The sequence below is a fragment of the Clavelina lepadiformis genome, chromosome 1 (assembly GCF_947623445.1).
Source record: "Clavelina lepadiformis chromosome 1, kaClaLepa1.1, whole genome shotgun sequence".
Classification (NCBI taxonomy): domain Eukaryota; kingdom Metazoa; phylum Chordata; class Ascidiacea; order Aplousobranchia; family Clavelinidae; genus Clavelina; species Clavelina lepadiformis.
The window spans coordinates 27,075,055-27,092,999 of NC_135240.1; the positions used below are offsets into that span (position 1 = coordinate 27,075,055).

At 36.1% G+C, this 17,945-nt stretch overlaps 2 protein-coding genes across 5 annotated transcripts; both read right to left on the reverse strand.

The window, feature by feature from the left end:
• Window positions 1–274: 274 nt before the first annotated feature.
• Window positions 275–4,283, reverse strand: LOC143445113 (uncharacterized). Of its 4 annotated transcripts, XM_076943993.1 has the most exons (7): window positions 4,146–4,229; window positions 3,877–3,931; window positions 3,736–3,807; window positions 3,243–3,407; window positions 2,624–2,689; window positions 2,309–2,499; window positions 275–1,535 (listed from the first exon to the last, which is right to left on the reverse strand). In XM_076943993.1, exons 2-7 carry the CDS (start codon window positions 3,913–3,915, stop codon window positions 710–712), a joined length of 1,359 nt encoding a protein of 452 aa, XP_076800108.1. In that variant the 5' UTR covers window positions 3,916–3,931; window positions 4,146–4,229; the 3' UTR covers window positions 275–709. The 4 variants fall into 4 exon arrangements, with proteins under 4 accessions (XP_076800108.1, XP_076800132.1, XP_076800116.1 ...); XM_076944017.1 differs by lacking the exon at window positions 3,736–3,807 and having other exon boundaries at window positions 4,146–4,283; XM_076944001.1 differs by lacking the exon at window positions 4,146–4,229 and having other exon boundaries at window positions 3,877–4,076.
• On the reverse strand, window positions 4,222–16,997 carry LOC143445109 (uncharacterized). Its single transcript, XM_076943980.1, has 15 exons — window positions 16,820–16,997; window positions 16,529–16,586; window positions 15,312–15,383; window positions 14,569–14,812; window positions 12,264–12,560; window positions 11,673–11,745; window positions 11,375–11,573; window positions 9,258–9,408; window positions 8,975–9,153; window positions 8,744–8,906; window positions 8,377–8,474; window positions 8,072–8,278; window positions 6,042–6,092; window positions 5,511–5,704; window positions 4,222–5,438 (listed from the first exon to the last, which is right to left on the reverse strand). The coding sequence occupies exons 2-15, from the start codon at window positions 16,541–16,543 to the stop codon at window positions 4,706–4,708; spliced, it is 2,676 nt and encodes an 891-aa protein (XP_076800095.1). The 5' UTR covers window positions 16,544–16,586; window positions 16,820–16,997; the 3' UTR covers window positions 4,222–4,705.
• Window positions 16,998–17,945: the final 948 nt, after the last annotated feature.

Genomic DNA, 17,945 nt, shown 5'->3' on the forward strand with positions numbered 1-17,945 from the left:
ATTGTTTGTTGTGTATTTAGAGAATTGTAGGTTTCGTTTGTATATTTAAAATACATTCATTTTTAAGAGTTTTGTGGGTAGAGTGTAGGTTATCTTGTAACCGTAAGGCTATAGTTTTTGCTGTTGAATAATGCGAAAACATTGAAGACTACCATTTCGAAGCAGAATTTTCTGCCGGCATCTTTTATTTCTACGCTGATATTGGTTGAATGAGGTAATCTATCTTTTATTCCCGACTAAAACGAAGTATTTTGATTAATACCATTAACTGAGCCTTGTTATGTTAGAGTTTTATTTGAAGGCAATTCAGTTGGTGGTCAAATATCCCAGGAAAATAGCTTACGATCAATAAAAATTGGCACATTTATCACACTTTTTGTTAAAGTGAGCATAATTTTATTGTGCTACAGAGGTCAGCACCGTATCCTCTTCACTCCATACATTTGATGGCTGAAAACAAAACTTTTGTTATGGATTGTTTAAAGTTGCCTAACATAAGTCATTGCTTCTAAGAACACAAGTAATACTGCATAGAAATAGTGATGCGATTGCTCGGATGCAACGAGTCTGTGGAATTTTGATGTTATCACAGAACAGTATCTACTTCAAGGTACCGAACATCCAAAATAAATAATAATAAGTTAATGTAACTCATTGACATTCAGGCAATTAACGTTAAACCAGAAAAACAATGGTTGCTTGCAACAATTTAAAACAACTGCATCTGGTCAAGTTTACAAATTGAAGATTTTGGTTGGTACGTCACAATGGCCAATTGCTGAAGGGTATCTAGACGCTTTTTATTAAACTCAATGTCCGGGTTATTTTGAATCATTGAAAGGTGATCTCGAATTTTGGAAGACAGCTCCTGCATTTTATGCCTTTGGTTTGGATTTTGGTGCCAGCAATTTTGAATTAATTTGTTCAAAAGTTCAATTATCATCTTGTCAGTTTCAAAATGAAAATTTTGAGTACCACATAGAACGGGACGTTGACCTCTTATAATGGCCTGCAAATGTGTTGTAAGATCTTGGCCTATCCACGGAAACTCGCTCAGCAGAATTGTCAACATAAGGATGCCAAAACTAAAAACGTCCATTTCCTTGGTTGGTTTTAACTGATTGTTTTTAAGTCTTTCAGGAGGAGCATAAATTGAGGTAAATTCATAGCTGCCACCAGTGGAAGTGGAGCTCAAGTCATCACAGCATGCGGCTCCACCAAAGTCACATAGCTTGCAGTGCGCATCGCAACTCAGCAAGATATTTAACAACTTGATGTCACCATGTACAATGTTGGGATCCGTGGTGAAACAAGTGTGGAGATAAGCAAGGCCACAGGCAATATCGGCTATAAATTGTAGCTTCATCACCAATTGAATGCTCTTTTTTTCTCCGCCTAGCAAGAAGTCATGCAGGTTGCCCCCAGGAAGATATTCCATGAGAATACCTAATGCTCCCATTCTAGATGTCCATCCCAAGTACTGGACAATGTTAGGATGTGCGGCAAGCATCATTATCTTGCATTCCTTGCGAAATCTATACGATGTACAAATTGTTCATATTTTAAACAATTTACAGGCAGTAAAAAGGCAAGCAATAAGTAACTACAACAAATTTAAGTGCAACTGCAGGTACAAATTAACAATTTATTCTAACTTGGATAAGGTTGAAGTAATTTTGCTGAACCAAATTGTTGCAATTAATACAACGAATGCAGATATATTCATAATGTAAGGAAGAAACTTGCATATTTTTGACCTGGCTTTTGAAAAATTTTGCTCACCCTCAATGCAATGGACGCAGAAGATTTATTGCAGAAATTATTTGTGACTTTGTAAAAAGCACGTGCGCATACTGGCATGCTTAGCTTAAATTGGTCGTGGACAAATTGTACATTCCTGCTTACAACTTATATCTCACTGTTACCCAAGTATGGGACACGTTATGAAAGCGGTGTTATGTTGCTGCGTCCTCGGCTGACTTGATTAACGAATAACAAGAATACATGTTAAATGCATTTCTAAAACCAAATAAATAACATTACTTTATCAATGAGAAACCAAACTAAGAATTGCTTGATTACTTGGGCTTAAGCGATGAATAACCCCCGACCAGTTTAACGCTTTATCCTTCTAATATTTTAACTTTGCGTGCTCTGATGAGAAACTTTCATAGTTTAAAAAATGATAGTTTTGTAAAAACACTATGAATATTACAGCGTTTATTGTATTAGTTGCAACATATTGCTTCATATGAAGATGTATTTCAAAATACAGAAATCTGAGTGCAAATAATGTAATTGCCCTTACTTGTCTAGTTCTGCATTAGTAAATTTATCTTTGTTTTGAGGTAGTATAAGCTTTAACGCCATTGGGGTAAGAACACTATCGTAGGCTTCATATAAATGACCAATTGCCCCTTTGGTAGAAATCTTCACCCCTTTATCGTGCCCGTTTGATTTTATGTCAATCTGATCAGAAGGGTAAAATCTCCCGATGTTCTAAAAAAGTTAAACAGTCAGTTTTAAAAAAGTTTTGTTTCAGATTTTGGAATAGCTTGCAAACTTAAAATAATAAACAATGTACGGTTTAGAATTTCATAACTAAAAAATAATGCTCCTTCACCCAGAGTTTGGTTGCTTCTCGTGCTTTCTCCAGCTGTTTTTTGTTTTGTTCATCCTTAAGCTGCTCCTGCATACAAGTTATGCATAAATTTGACTGGTTATATTATCAACAACATTAAAATTGTTTAACACATAGCTTCTATTTGGTGAAGTAATTAACTATACATCATAACCACTAATTCAAAGAAGTTTTACTTTTTGACTTAACTAGTATTAACATTAGTTTTAAATCTAGATAACGCAAATCGTTTTTAAAATGAGTATTGTGCATCAACCAGTAGGAAGATAATCATTTAGTTTAAAAAAAAACTGAGTTTTAAAAAACCAATGGAATTAAAGTAACGCGAGCTAAAAAATGCACAGTTAAGTCCATGAAATATAAGAAAGAAATCTTCCCAACTACCCTATAGGTAATGCCCTTGTTCAGGGCACGGACCACCCAGTTAAGGCCTGTACGGTAACACACTTGGATAAGGACTACAAAACCCTCTGTCATTGAAAAATTGTTACAATTGGTAAGGATTTTTGGCAGCATCAAGTGGAATAGAGACACACTATGTCCATCTACAGCAGTACATGAATGGTTACTACAATGCTCATCAACCGCACATATTGCATACTTCATTTTTATTCTGAAAGTCATCTTTTTCCATTAAAATAAGTTCTCTCAGCTGGCCCCATGTTTCCACTTCACCATTGTTTTGAAGATGCCGGTATGCCAGCTCCATGGCATCTTCGTGTGATTGCAGAAATTCCTCATGGCAAAGATGCTGATTACATAATGCCTGCATAATAACAACGAAATATTTTTACATTTAGTGAAATTTAGAAAAATCACTAACATTGTATCAAGCAGTAGTCCCACGTGCTTCAAACCATAAGTTATGATAGATCACAAGAGCCTTCCAGATGGTATAAAACAGAGGTGGACATCCGTTTTGAATCTGAGGGCCGCTTTGGTTTTTAAATTTTTACAGGCGAGCCAGGAGAAAACTTACGGCAAAATTACAGCTGTGCGAGTCACAGGTTGCCCACCCCTGGTATGAAAGCACTTTTATAATTCAATGAAAAATTTTCGTCGTTATAAACGCTACAATGTGTTCATATTCTCACATTCTTCATGTGTTGTTTGTATAACCAGATACTTTTACCCCACACTAGAGCCAACTGCTTGTTTCCTTTATCCTGAAATTGATAAACAGTTAAAAATGGACTTCATAAAGCAATAAAACTGTTCACAAGATACCGGCTCACCTGCATCTGGGTAGTGGACATTACACTTGCGTCAGACATCGTACTCTTTTGTTATCTGTTACAAAGTAATGCCACATATAACAAGCAAAACTTTATATTGTTTATAAATGTCTATTTCGTCCAAGATCCATGATTTTATGAAGAACAATTAAAAAGTGCTGTTAAATATTAGGTTACATATATATTTTAAGTAATTATGAGAAACAAAAACTAAGACACCATATCAGTAAGACTATGGTGCAATTTTCATGAAACAGAAACATACTTACTTGGACCAGCAGTTAGTATGACAGTACACTTTAGCACCAAAAATATATAAAATGATTATTAAACTTCCTTAAACACCTAGTGCACAATAAAAATTTGAAAATTTACAAATTTTGTAAGTGGAGAGAAATTTACAAATTTATAACTGATCTTAAGTTTCAGATAATGTTACAAAAACATAATTGCAATCAAATAAAACATTGAGCCTCACTTGTTCACAATACCTGTAAATAAAAAGAAAGCTGTAAAACGTAATGTATCATCATTACAAGTGGTAACAAATGAGCTCACAATACATTTGCACACAATTTCAAAAGTTAAACTAACAACAACACCACAACTACTGTAAAACTTGAAATTATGTTAATCAAATAAAATAGTGCCATTAATGGCTAAAAGCATTAAAAAGGAATAAAACAAAACTAAAGTATATTTAAATCAGTCAAAAAACAATACAGATTTAATCGAAAAAACAATCGTGTTGTTTTTCAAATCATGAACTAGAATAGCATTGTGGCTAGAATGCATCAAGTGAGCAAAAATTGAAAGTGGAAAGTTCCCTCTACGTCAGTGGAACACACTGAAATTGCTTTTGGTATGGATGAGATGCAGCAAAGTTCTGTGCAATGTCTGCAACTTGTTGATATATAAGACATGGATTTTTTGTTGAAAGGCAATTAGACAATCGGTTGTAAATCTCAAGCGACATTGGTCTTCTGCCAGGTTCAGCCCTGCACATTGTCACTTCATCACGCAGGATGGAGATTATGTCTTCTTCTTGGAGGTTTCCACCCTCAGGAAAGATATCATGAGAGCAATTTGAGCAGGCTCGGCGTGTTAAAATTACATATAAGAGCAAACCAAAGGAATATATGTCGCATGCCTTATCAAAGGCAAGACGACGCTTTTCCAAAATTTCAGGATAATAAGATGAAAAGGTGTCGGATGTGAAAGCAGGCTGCTGATAAGCCCCATCAAAATAACTGATCTTACAACGCAGGCTGTCTGTTAACATAATGCGTCGTGGCCTTAAGTCTGAGTACAGTTTCAGATCTAATGAATGCAGAAATGCAATGCCGTGTATAATTTCCGTGCAGAAACGCAGCTTTGTCAAGGCAGGGATATGGGGAACTTTAAACTGATCTCCAATCTTCCTGAATAACAAATCTTCCAAGTTTCCTGCAGCTGGATACTCTGTGACAGCTGTAATTGACGATTTCCACAACGTAAACCCAAATAAACGCAACACATTTGGATGAGATGCCTCCGCTAAGGTAGTAAGACACTCCTTCAATCTACAAAAAGTAACACAACGATTGAGAAACGCATTATCATTATATCTATATTTTTCTACAAACTGTATGTACCTTAAACGAAACCCACGACTCGTCCATAACAAATCTTGATTATCTAGACGTTTCAAGCCTAAAACACCAAACATTTCATGAAAGCCAACGCAAGAACTGTTGGTATGCTCTTGGTTTGTAGCAGCTGCAACACTGATTGGAATGAAAATTTTTTTGGGGTCAAAATACTTGACCCGGGATTCCGTCATTATGTCCTAGAGTGCAAAAACAAAGAATAAGTTGAAAGATATGGATACAAGTATATGGAAGGCATGTACGTAAATGTTTTAGATATGTATAAAGACACTGTACACTACATACATGACTATAAGCTGTGTAAATATAGTAAGCTAAATGTGTTAACTCAAGTATTGGGGTGAAACACACAAGGGCGACATGGAAATAACTATAAGCCATGTCTTACAACCGAGGTCATATGATACTTTAAAGTATACAATAAAAGGTCTAGTTGTCTGTTTGTCTACTTTTGAGATGTATGACTACCAGTTTTAAAATAATTTTAAAACTTACAAATTTAATCAAACACCACACCTTTATATAAGTGTCCATGACTTGTTTGGTCAATGTATCAGCTGCATTTTTCTGGAGAAAATAGTTTGAAATTTAATGCTAAAATAATAACTAAATTATTAAATGTTAATGTATCAATAGTATCATTTAAAATGCAGGCAATGTTCTTTCTAGTCTGCAAGCAAAAGCCTGCAGAGCTGCAGCTGAGCAGCTTCACAGCCTGCAGACAAGATAAAGAGATGGTGTGAATCCAACTTTTGAACAAACCACTTGCTGCTCTAGAGCCGTCTGTTAGACTTTAGCGAGAATGGAAGCCCTTCCGAAGAACTCTCACAGGAGCCAACGTCCCTTGAAGAGGTGAAATGCACCATCGTGCAACTTCCCAGAGGTTGTGTTCCTGGTCAATATGGTATCACAGCCAAGATGCTCAAAGCCGCACTTGACAATGTGGCACTTCGCTTAACCAACCTCGGGCGTGGTGTCTGGAATATCAAAAATGTATCTAACGACTGGAAAGAAGTATCTGAAGACTGGAAAGAAGGCAGCATTCAACCGTTCTACAGGAACAAAGGGGATCGCCGGTCGCCCTGTAGTTGAATGCTGATTACTCTACTCTTAATTTCATCCACGTTAGTAATCTCCGTCATACTCCATTGTATCCAAAATCACCTGCTGCAATACAGACGACCTCAATAATTTGGATGCATGCCGAAACGATCCACAGCAGATTGCATATTCGTTTACAATACCCTGGCACAGACACGATGCGTCGATGCGAGTTTCAGCAAACAGCGACAGTAGCATATGACAGCAGCGAGAGATGAACCTGACTTGGCTATGCTTCCTGCTACTTAACATATTTATACTCCAAGCACTATACCGATGTACCACCTGCGAAGTAAGAGCCGGTGTGCTCACATCGAACTCATTCGCTACCAGAACCGGTGGGAGACAGGGATGTGTTGCTGCACACAACTGATTTAACGTTGCGATTGGCTTAGTATCGTATGCTCAAAATTTTCTACCAGTCTCGGCATATTATATCACTGCTGAATAACCGATCTCCGATATGCAGATGATGTAGTAATCTTCGCTGAAAAAGCAGATTTATTAGCCAGAGTGCTTGATGCCTTACTATCTGAAGTAAGGTATGAAGGAAGCTAGGCTTCGCTAGGTCTGACTATTCACTGGAAAAAGACCAAAATCCAGTTTATGTCTGACTTCACCTCGAAACTTCCCCAAACCATCGCTGTTAACAATGAAGACATGGAAGCTGTGAATAAAAAATTTGCTTGTTAAACTCTGTCGTTGTGCTGGTCCTATTTTATGCATCTGACATCTAAATCCTGACAGCTAGGACTTTCTCTCACCTCAATACATTGCAATACAGATGCTGCCAGAGAATTCTAAATATTCGTCAGTTTGATTTTGTTCCCAATGTCAAAGTGGAACGCCAAGCAAACCAACTTGTGCCACTGACTATCATTAGCAGACGCCGTAACATGAGCCTACCTGACCATGTTGCCCGCCTGGTTCCTAGTGTACCTGCGCATCAGCTGCTCAATGTTCCTGCCCCAAGAAGCTTCCCCAAGGATGGACGTCCGCATCTGCCCTGGCCCACGCAAGCACAGAGCAACAAAAACTTTTGGCATCGCTAATCAATAAACAAGACTTTCGAGAACTGATTGTGATGATCATCAAGGTGTCCATGCACCCTACTTACTTAATGTTCTTTGTGCCTTTTATGACAAAGCGAAATAACATCAACACCTGGCTAAGTTTCCACACTGGTGTAACAAGGACAAACTAAGGTATCAAAGTACAATACAATTTATACCTTCTAAAACTTTAATTGTATCATTTGACATGTGCAATTGGGTGTAAGCAATGTATACAAACCACTAATTGACCAGAAAACTTTTGAAAATGTTGCTTTCTTCCAGTAATCAAACTCATACTGAAACAACCCTTCAATGATTCAAAGAGAGTTTACTGTGGCGTAATGTTTGCAAGAAGACGAAAACACCGACACACAAGAAGAACTAACATACCTTTAGGGGTTGGGTAATTGACTTTTGAGGTCCGCTCTTCTTTTGGGGGTTTGTTCTTTTCTTGCTTTGAGGCTCGCCTGTTGCAAAGTACACTTCTGAAGTTAGCATGGACAATATAAAAGGAATTTGACTGCTCTTCTTCCATTCCGATGATTGTTTAACATCAATAAGTTGCTTCGCAATGAGTCGATTGACAACGATCAGCATCTGCAAATTATAATTCAAGCAACAAGCGTCAAACATAAATAAACTCGGTTCATGTTATAAAGAACACGATGTAATATAACAGAAACTAGACAACGTACCTGCAACAAATCCATGGAATTTCCATACTTATTTAGAACAATGCACAAACTTTGGATGAAAATAGATGAATTGTTTTTATTGCGCCATGAGTAGTATTCTTTGCAGCATGTAAAAATAATTGAAAAGTGTGATAAACAAGAAAAATTAACAGTAAGTCCAAAAATTAAATCTAAAATTAGGCCTAAAAATCTTAAAGCATCAAGAAAAAGTTTCGACCATGCCTCAAAGTTTCATTTGTATATCATATGTGTATAATAAACACAATTAACATTAAATATTAATGTATGTATGCTATGTTATATTAATATGACTTAGTTAACTGTGCAAACATAGTTATTTACAAACATACAGGCAAACGTCTATCACCTGGTACAGCTGAGTTGGCAATAAGAAAATCAGCAGTTGTAAAGAGTTTGTTATTTTTATCACAGGTGTCACTGGCTGGATCTGCTACATGTACTTCATCAAACTTTACGTCTGATTGGTCCCTCATTTTAGCCTTATCATCAGACATATAACCACGACATGCCTGCCATAGTCAAGGTTAGAAGGTTTTGGCTTTAATATGATTTTAATGAACTTGAACTTGGAATTTACCTGGATAAAGAACATTTTGGGTTTTCCTGCCAAACTTGGGCAATTCGCTGAGTGAAAAGGTTGGGTGAGTTCCTTTAGGTTCATCTTTGCATCTCTCACAAATAAGTCGTCATTATCACCCCCATGGGTCAGTATGGCACATCCAAAACAGTCATAATCAGAGTGGTCAGACTTTGATACTATGAATATAATTCATGGACTAAGAAGGTCATAAATTGCAGAAATTTGTGGTTAACTGTGCTTAGTGCTTTTTTTAACCCTCTCAGTAAAAAACTTTGCTTACAGATTTTTAGTAAATGCAAAATCTCAGATCTTCCTGCATCATTAATAATACAAACATGTTCAAATCCAAGTTTCTTCACAGTATTCTTAAGATTCATGGCATCGGAGTCATTATGCTCGCGAAACTTTATTCTGAGATGGGAATCAAAACGCTGAAAAATAAATGTAATACACAGTTAATATATTTCCATGGGTCTCAAAAGTAGTAGACCTGAAAAAAATTGGTCCAACGACAACAAGTACACAATAAGATGTCAATTATGTGCCAACCGAGTTAACAAGGAACAGATTCGAGCTCTAGATAAAGGGACTCGGTTAGAAAGTAAGCAAATTCTTTTTTACAAACCGCCCGTAATCGAAAGCCAACCAATGCATTCGAGGTGACAAGCAGTGTTGTAATGACTCGAGTGAAGTCATTGACTTGAGTCACGTTTTAAATTACTTGGCTTGACTCTAGTCTCGGAAAGTAACTTGACGCAAGTCATGAAATCTTAGTTGTTAATTTATTGACCAACTGAATTGCAGACATTTGATTTTGTTGTGAACGATCGGTTAAAGGTATAACGAATGACATAACTTCATTTGACTTACATTATATTTTAACCTGATTTGACTTGATCAAATTAGTAACTTGACTCGACTTGACTTAAGTCAACTTCCCAAACCACTTAACTTGACTCGAGACTTAAAAAATGACTGATTACAGCACTGGTGACAAGTGACGAATCAGTATTTCTATTCTTGGCTTCTTCACAGATTTGCTCAGAAATCTATCAAAAGCTGAAATTTGGAAACTGGCATTTTTTCTGACAAGAAAGGTGTAGGAACTAGTTAAAAAGACAAACATTGTAGGCTGGCTGTTGAATAAAGCGGCTTGGCCCTGGAACTATTTAGTTGGCTGTTAAGTGAAAATTCTTGTAACTGGGTGCTAACCTAACAGTTCCAGCCCAGGCACTCTCAAAACCCAAGTTGGAGGATTGTGTGGATGCAGATACAGACGGATTTTCAAAAAAGTGTTGTTTCAAAATTCAAAAATTTCAATTTTGTTTGAAAATTTTTTTTTCGGAATTGCACTCCCAAGCAAATTTGTAAGAAGTCTAAGGAGCATGTAAAAGATGTCTCCCCTGCTTTCATGATTGGGTCTCTCCGTAACAGTTCCGGAGAGCCACTACCGGTAGCAATTAAATTATTGTACGTATAAACTTGGCTTGGAGATGAGGCTGTTTGGCTGTCTTATAAAAAATCAAAACTGTTCACTGTTAATGTCGGATTCCACCCAGAGTGTGTGTTGTCACCTGTGACATGTCACATGCCACCAAATTTCAAAGAGGGTGTCACACGAATCAGAAAGTCAAGTTCTGTTTTTATATTGCCAACATTCAGTTGCTGTGGAGTGAGGGCTTTCTAAAATCGTCAAGGTCATAATTCGATCTCGAATCTTGGATAATAGCCAAAAAAGTACACACAGTTGAAGGCCTCAAAAATAGAGTGTTCTTGCAGTATAAGGTGAAGAAATGTGGTTCATGACGTAACACTAATAGATCAAATGTGGTGCATTTAAATCTTTGACTCTTCAAAGGTTGAGCCCCTCAGACAAAATGGCAGATGTGGCAAAAAAGCATGAATTGTTTAATGAGCTTATAGAGCTACTGCCCCCACAATCCTGAGAGGAAGAAGTGGGTTTTGAAAATGAAATGTGTTATAAAATGAGAGAGACATGACCTATTTACTAAACTTGTTTCTTCAACAATTAGCTCAATAGTCAAGCGTCAGTAAGAGTAACTGAAGGTGATTAATAATACGAAAAATGTCTATGATAGGATGTTTGAATGACACAGAAAAAAGAAGTGTGGCACGAATCGTTAAACTAAGGCAAGGATATGCCAATATAGTTGCATAGACATGTCAGTCCATAACTATTTGCACACGCCATAATATACAAAGTGTGTTATGGAAATTACGTACATGGATCTACTGTACAGTAGGAACGATTCAAGTCATGTCAAGAAAGGGCGTAGCCAAAACGTAAACTTGGTGTTTTATACAAGATTGATTGAAGTTGCTATGAAATACCAAAGCAGAATAACATGAGGAAAAAGATAATGATGTACATTGTACCTTTTGGTTAAAAATAACAAAGCATCCCCTTTCTCGATGTCTCATGTCATACTGCCAGTCAGGATCAAAACTCTCCTCTTTTTGAACTTTCTGAGGCTTAGGTTCCGTAATCACCTCTTTTTTGCAATGTACATTTGTCCAACTCTTCAAAGTTTCAAATACATCTTCGAATGCTTCCAACTCATCCATTCTATATTTCCTACATAAAAAATCTCATAAATTGTAATACTGTAGAGGGTAAACAGATCAGATAAAAACGAAAATATCTTAAGTTTGAACTAATTCAAGTTTTGCTCACCAATTTTGAAATATACTGGACCATAACTCCAGGGCCTCCCCAGCTGATTCTTTGGACTTGCGTTCGCAGTGTGCTAACCAAAAAATAACAACAGTAGTAATATTGCAATGTAACGACACAAGTAATACAGCACAAATAGTTTAATGTAACCGCTGAAAAATTATATATCGTACATATGTCTATTGTGATGAACAGCAGATTTATTGCATTAACAGTGTGAAGCTGGTTACTGGTCCTTTTGTTACTTATTCGAAACATAACTTTGGTTACCTATCGTGGGGTTTTTTTATTCAGTTTTTCTTTTGCATGTGTAGTTGACTTGACCACATAGTTACTTATTTATTTAATTATTCTAAAAAAAGATATTTGCTGATATTGAATAAGTAACCAGGGAACTAGATCCCGATTCACACCAATTATTGCATTCACTTTAAATATCTTTTCCAGAGGTTCCCACCTTACATTATTACATCAAGTACAAAACACATCAAATAACTTAAGTACAAAACGTTTGTGCAGGTAAATCAAACATATTTCGACTTCTGTTATGATTATCTCATTAAATTTTTTAAGGTTTATTTGATATGTCACCTGCTGTCTTTTTCATCGAGGCTTTTAGATGGTTTATGAAGGGAGAAGTTTCCGAACAACTTGTTGGGATAATTTCACCGGAAGCAAGTTTACATCGTAGACTTCTGATGTAGGACTGATACGCTTTTGCTCCAGCATCAAAATCAGCAATCTGGCGGAATAAATCTTGAGCTAGCCAAAAATATCCCGGCTTCAAACCCATACGAACCACCTCGCTGGCACAATATTCCAATTTTAGTCCCAGCACATGAGATTCACAAACACCAAGACAAGTGATGGGAGTGATCCTTTTCAAAACTGTATAAAATGAAACAGCAGTTATGAAGTCAATTGATACAAAACCAACAGAGAGTACCTGGCCTAGCTGAAAAGATTTTCTGACTTTGATGATGTAGCTTGTTGGCTTAGTTTACATAGGCTTTTTAATAAATGACTTCAGGTTCATGAAATTTTGACATTTGGTGCTAATTAGGGTTGGATTATCCGGATAACGGTTAACTGATTAACCGCAGGTTTTTTTTCTACCTGATATCCGGATATGTATAATTCTGCCGGTTAACCGGTTAAAAGAGTACCGTTGCTAATGCATTTTACACTTTTTAATAAGTTTGAACATTCTTTGTTACGTAGAGGCTGACTCCCGCTGAGCGCAATTAAACCTTTGTTCACACTTCTATTGTCTTATACTTTCAACTAAGGTACTCGTAAAATGCACGAGTGAAATTTACTAACAAGTCACAAAGAAAGCATAATGAATGATTCTTTTAATAGAAGACTGCATTCTCATGGCAAGGTAAAGTCTGTGAAGTGTCAGTTGAAAAGCTTTGACTACAACCTAGTTTGAAGTGACTAAATTTAAGAGATGGAATTTAAACGTTTCAAAAGTGATAATCCAATTTGGGGCTACTAAAAAACTCCGGTCCCGTCTACAAGATTCCACAATTGATGCATTGTGCTTTATAAGGAGGGCGTTGCAGAAGCAGTGAACATTAAATTTGCGTGATTTTTCTCGTATTCGCTCGTACTGCGCGTGTACGTAGATCTACAATAAAACTGTGTAATGATTTTACAATCCATTTTCCATGCAAACCTCGTGAAATCGATTGTCTCACTTAGCAGTTATTATCCGGTTAACCGGTTAGATAAATTCCAAATATACGGATATATCCGTTATCCGGATAGTAAAAATTATTGATATCCGAACTAACCCTAGTGCTAATAGAAATATATTTGGGATTTGTCCTGTTCGTGTGGGCCTAAATAATTTACCTTGTGACACCTCCGTATCGACAACTAAAATCAAGACACTTATTTTCCTGGCCACAGTGCTGCTGTTTGTGGCAGAAAACACTGCAAGACTTTGTAATTTTATCCTCGACACTGATCCTCACCATAGCAGACTTATGTTGCCAAAATTGCCTCAACTGCCTGCATATTGATATGGACCAATTCTGCTCAAATCTTTAGAGATAAGGAATGGAAACTGGAATGGAACTTTAAGGCCTGAGAGTTTGATGTCTTATCTAACTGCTCCATCCACCATGTCCCCAGTCCAAGCACATACTGGGCACTTAGTTCTGTATGAGAACACGGCCCAGTGGCTCGATTCCTGCCTCAAAATCTAATACCAGTGACTAATGCAGTAGAATTCACTTATTTTGTCACATCAAGGAGATTAGCAAAAATGACGAATTAGGCGAACAGGTCAAAACTACTGTACTAACGACTCATATGCATGGAGCATTTACTTGCTGTTAATGCAGTGTGTGACGTTTATTGTTGAATACAATGCTCTTATACAAAACACAAATTATGCAGTACACAGATCCAACTAATGACACTGCGCGAATTAATCCATGTTGCAGTAACTAACAAAGTTGTCAATAACACTTGAACGCATGAATCGAATCTGCGAATGACGAATTAGCTGAACAAAATGTTTCTCGGAGATATAAAGAGGTGACGAATTAAACGAATTCTACTGTATGTCTAAATTTTAGCTAACAAACTATCTGACTCAAACGACAATGGCGACACAACATTGACATTCCATAATGATCACAATACATAGAAAACTGCTGAAGACAAAAAGCTTTAATCATAACAGGAAATATTTAGCCAACCATTTTACAGTCATCTTTTGGCATCAAGGATTATGTTAACCTACAGAAAACACCAATTTTACATTTATGGAGCAAATTCAATCAATTTTTGACTTCCTTTATTTTTTTTCAATGGCATGAGTTTTTCGTTTGCACTAACACACATTATTTTAAGTTTAATAAAATGATGAATCTTACACTACCTGATTCTCTTTTCCATGCTGTTATACCAAAACTGAAACTTTCCACGACATAAGAGCTTCTTTTTTTATTTTGTTTGGCTTCAGGAGCTTTGAGTGTTTTAGAAACAACTGAAAATGGCAATAAAGTGGACTTCAAATCATTGAAATTGGTAGATTGTTGCTTCAGCCCAGTGCAGCAAGTTTTAGCCAAGTCACCAGAAACGTCATAATCAGAAGCATCGTCATTGGAGATCAAAATTGAATTCTGCAGAGGGATAAAAACACACACGGTATAAATCTAAACATGTTGTATGAGTCGTGACATTATAAAATCCACTTATACTCTGTATCCATTCTGTACCTTCCCGGTAATATCTACATTGAATGTCTGAGTTGAAAGCACTGCAATATGATAAATAAGTATCATAGTGATAATGGTACGAGTTTTCGTTGAAAGGGTACTGCTTAAAGTACCTTCATTTCTCATGTTATCATACTTGCACATTTATTGAAGTATTTAGAAAACTTAGGTTTACTTATCATCAAAATCATAAAGTGCTTAGCTAGAGAGTAAATTTAATTCTGAACTTAATATCAAGATTTTTTTAAATAGAATTAGAAAAAGCATTTTAATAAAGAAAACATCCATTAACGTATAAAAAACTTAAATTTGTATTGAAATAAATGAACCAGTAAACAACCATTTTTATTTGGAAATTGCACAGCTTGCCACAAAAGTTATAATATCAGTGCAATAGACTTACCTTTTTCATTAATTCTGACCAATTGAAACCATCTGGCTTAATGTCTTCCACTGTGAATGCCTTAAACCTTACCTACAAGCATATGTTACTGTTAACTAAAAGCAACACTTTATAATGTATACAATTTATCAGTTGAAAGGTGCATCCGCAACTGCCCAAATTGTTTCACAATTTCTTGTGGCCTATGTGCAAAGCACCCAGAAAAAGTAGTTGTACTACTACCAATAGATGAATCCTAATTAATAGATCCTAATTGAAGTTGTGTTGTTTCATCAACAAAAAAAAAGATAATCAAAATATTTATTTTATCAAGGGTTTCATTCAATACCTTGTGCCAATTTGAACCTAAGCATTAATTCATTAACAATGCACAGAAAAAGACGTTTAAATAGTTTGAAATCTATAATTTAGGCCGATAACTTGTTATTTCAAGTTCACAGGATGACTTCGTTGTCGGTTCTTCACGCATTATTGTACTGTTCTTTGATATGAAATTAACATTTACACAGTTACAGGGTTTGGTTGAAATCTGTTACTTTAAAACTGGCAAAATGAAACTCAGTTATTCTTAGCAACTTTTGGTCTGTTGTCACACTTCTTATCAGAGCAACATGTTATTTAGTAAAAAATTGGTTAAATCAGGGGTGGGCATAATGTGGAGAAAAAAAATAATAAATAATAATAATAAAGAGAAAATGAGCTTTAAAGAAAAAAGGCAAAAAGAGAAAACATGCATTACGATGATTTCAAAATAATTTTATTCTCTTTTTCCCGTAATGTGAAGCGGGTCTACTAAATAAAAGCAAAGAAAATTTTGCAAAACTGAAGTAGGCTTAAATGTATGACGTCAGGAAATAAACACTAACTCGGAATAAAATGCACCTAATTCCGTTAATTGTGGAATTGATCAAAATAACAACCCAATTTAATCCAAAAAATCTGCATAGTAAAAAGACTAAAAAGTAAGCAAAACAAGTTTGATTCAACCCTTTACAGTCAAAGTTGTATTGATGCTGAGCCAGGGTTTAAATCCAGCTTTGTGGGGAAGAGAAAGAAATTCTGACAGAAATTGGTCACTTCATAAAATTCTGGTCACAGAAAATTACAAAGTGATATGCAAACTCTATAACCACAGCTCGCACAGTCGAGAAAGCGTTGCCAAGTTCAATTTATACTAAGTTCAAAAATGAATATTCCAATACAATACAACAACTCACTCGCATATGGTCCATGGTATTTTCTTTGCATCACTATCGTAAGCACAAGAACGTATGTCTGTATGTGTCAAAAAAGAAATATATAATAAGCACTGTTATACTACATATTTTGCTCTATCTTTGCAACTACTAATGATAAAAAAAGTGAGTTAACTTTATAAAGTAGACGGTGCTGTGGTTTTGTTGTCAACAAGACGATTGTTGCAATTTTTGTCACCTCCGTTTATAGTATTAACATCATGTGCATTAAACTGACAAAGTGCACAATTCACTAAAAAAGCTAATACATACAACACGTCAGAAGATGACTCATGAACCTTAGGCCAAGCAGCTAAGGAAGAGGTAACGAGAAAACAAATCGCAGGAACAGTACAAATTAATTAAATAATAGCCCAGCTATAACAAAAGTCATGTTTATTACAACGTTGCTACAAAATTATAAAAGGCTCTTAGATAGTGGTTTTGATAAAATCTACAGTGGCTGCCTAACCAACATCTGCTTTAATTGGAGGAAGCGAAAAGAGGAACCGATTGAACATTGTATGATTGGAAATATCTTGGGGAAAAATATGTTGTGTTTCCCCGAGGGGAAAACCCCTAAAATCCACCAGGTAAACCAAACTCAAATGGAAAATATATCGCATAGACATCATGAACAATAATTTACATCAGAGTTGATACGTGACCTAAGCAAAGCCTAAAGTGGGATCTGCAGTGATACGCTTTCCGTGAATTATTGATCATTAATTACTTAGTTGGAAATTAAACTCGGATATTTATCAGCTTGGCATAACGGTGCTAGTATAGCGCAGCGTAAAACATTCCTCTATAATCTATAAATTCTATATGTATGTTGTTAAGCTGTTACTGATCCATGACTGCGGCTAACTTGATATTATTTCATTGGCAAATAACAATCTCCGAAGCACAGGCATAACTTGACGCGAAGATACGTCTCAAAAAAAGAGCGTCTGTGTTCCTCCTTGACATAACGACGAGTTGCTAGAAATGCAAACTGTGAAATAGACAAAAAAACATAACGACTTTTTCGGCAAATAAATGTGGTGTCCTGCCGCTACCTAGCGGACAGGGTAGCGAACGTTACAATACAAAAGCTGAGTTCTCAGTAATCAATGTCACATATTGACACCATTTATTTAGGAGGGCGTGATTGTGAATGCGTAAGCTTTAATAACTTTTTTGTGTTTTTCAAATTCTTACACTTACAGCACATAGCAGTTTGTCAACCTGTTACTTTGAGCTGTTTGTAGTTAGCTCGCTATTTGGTTACAGAGTTCTTGATAATAAAAAAAATCTATGAGCATTTTGATGCTGTGTGTTGACCAAGAAGATGGTGGGACGTGTAATGCAGAAATTTATTGTTTAATTCAGACAGCTTTCACATCCGAGTAACTAA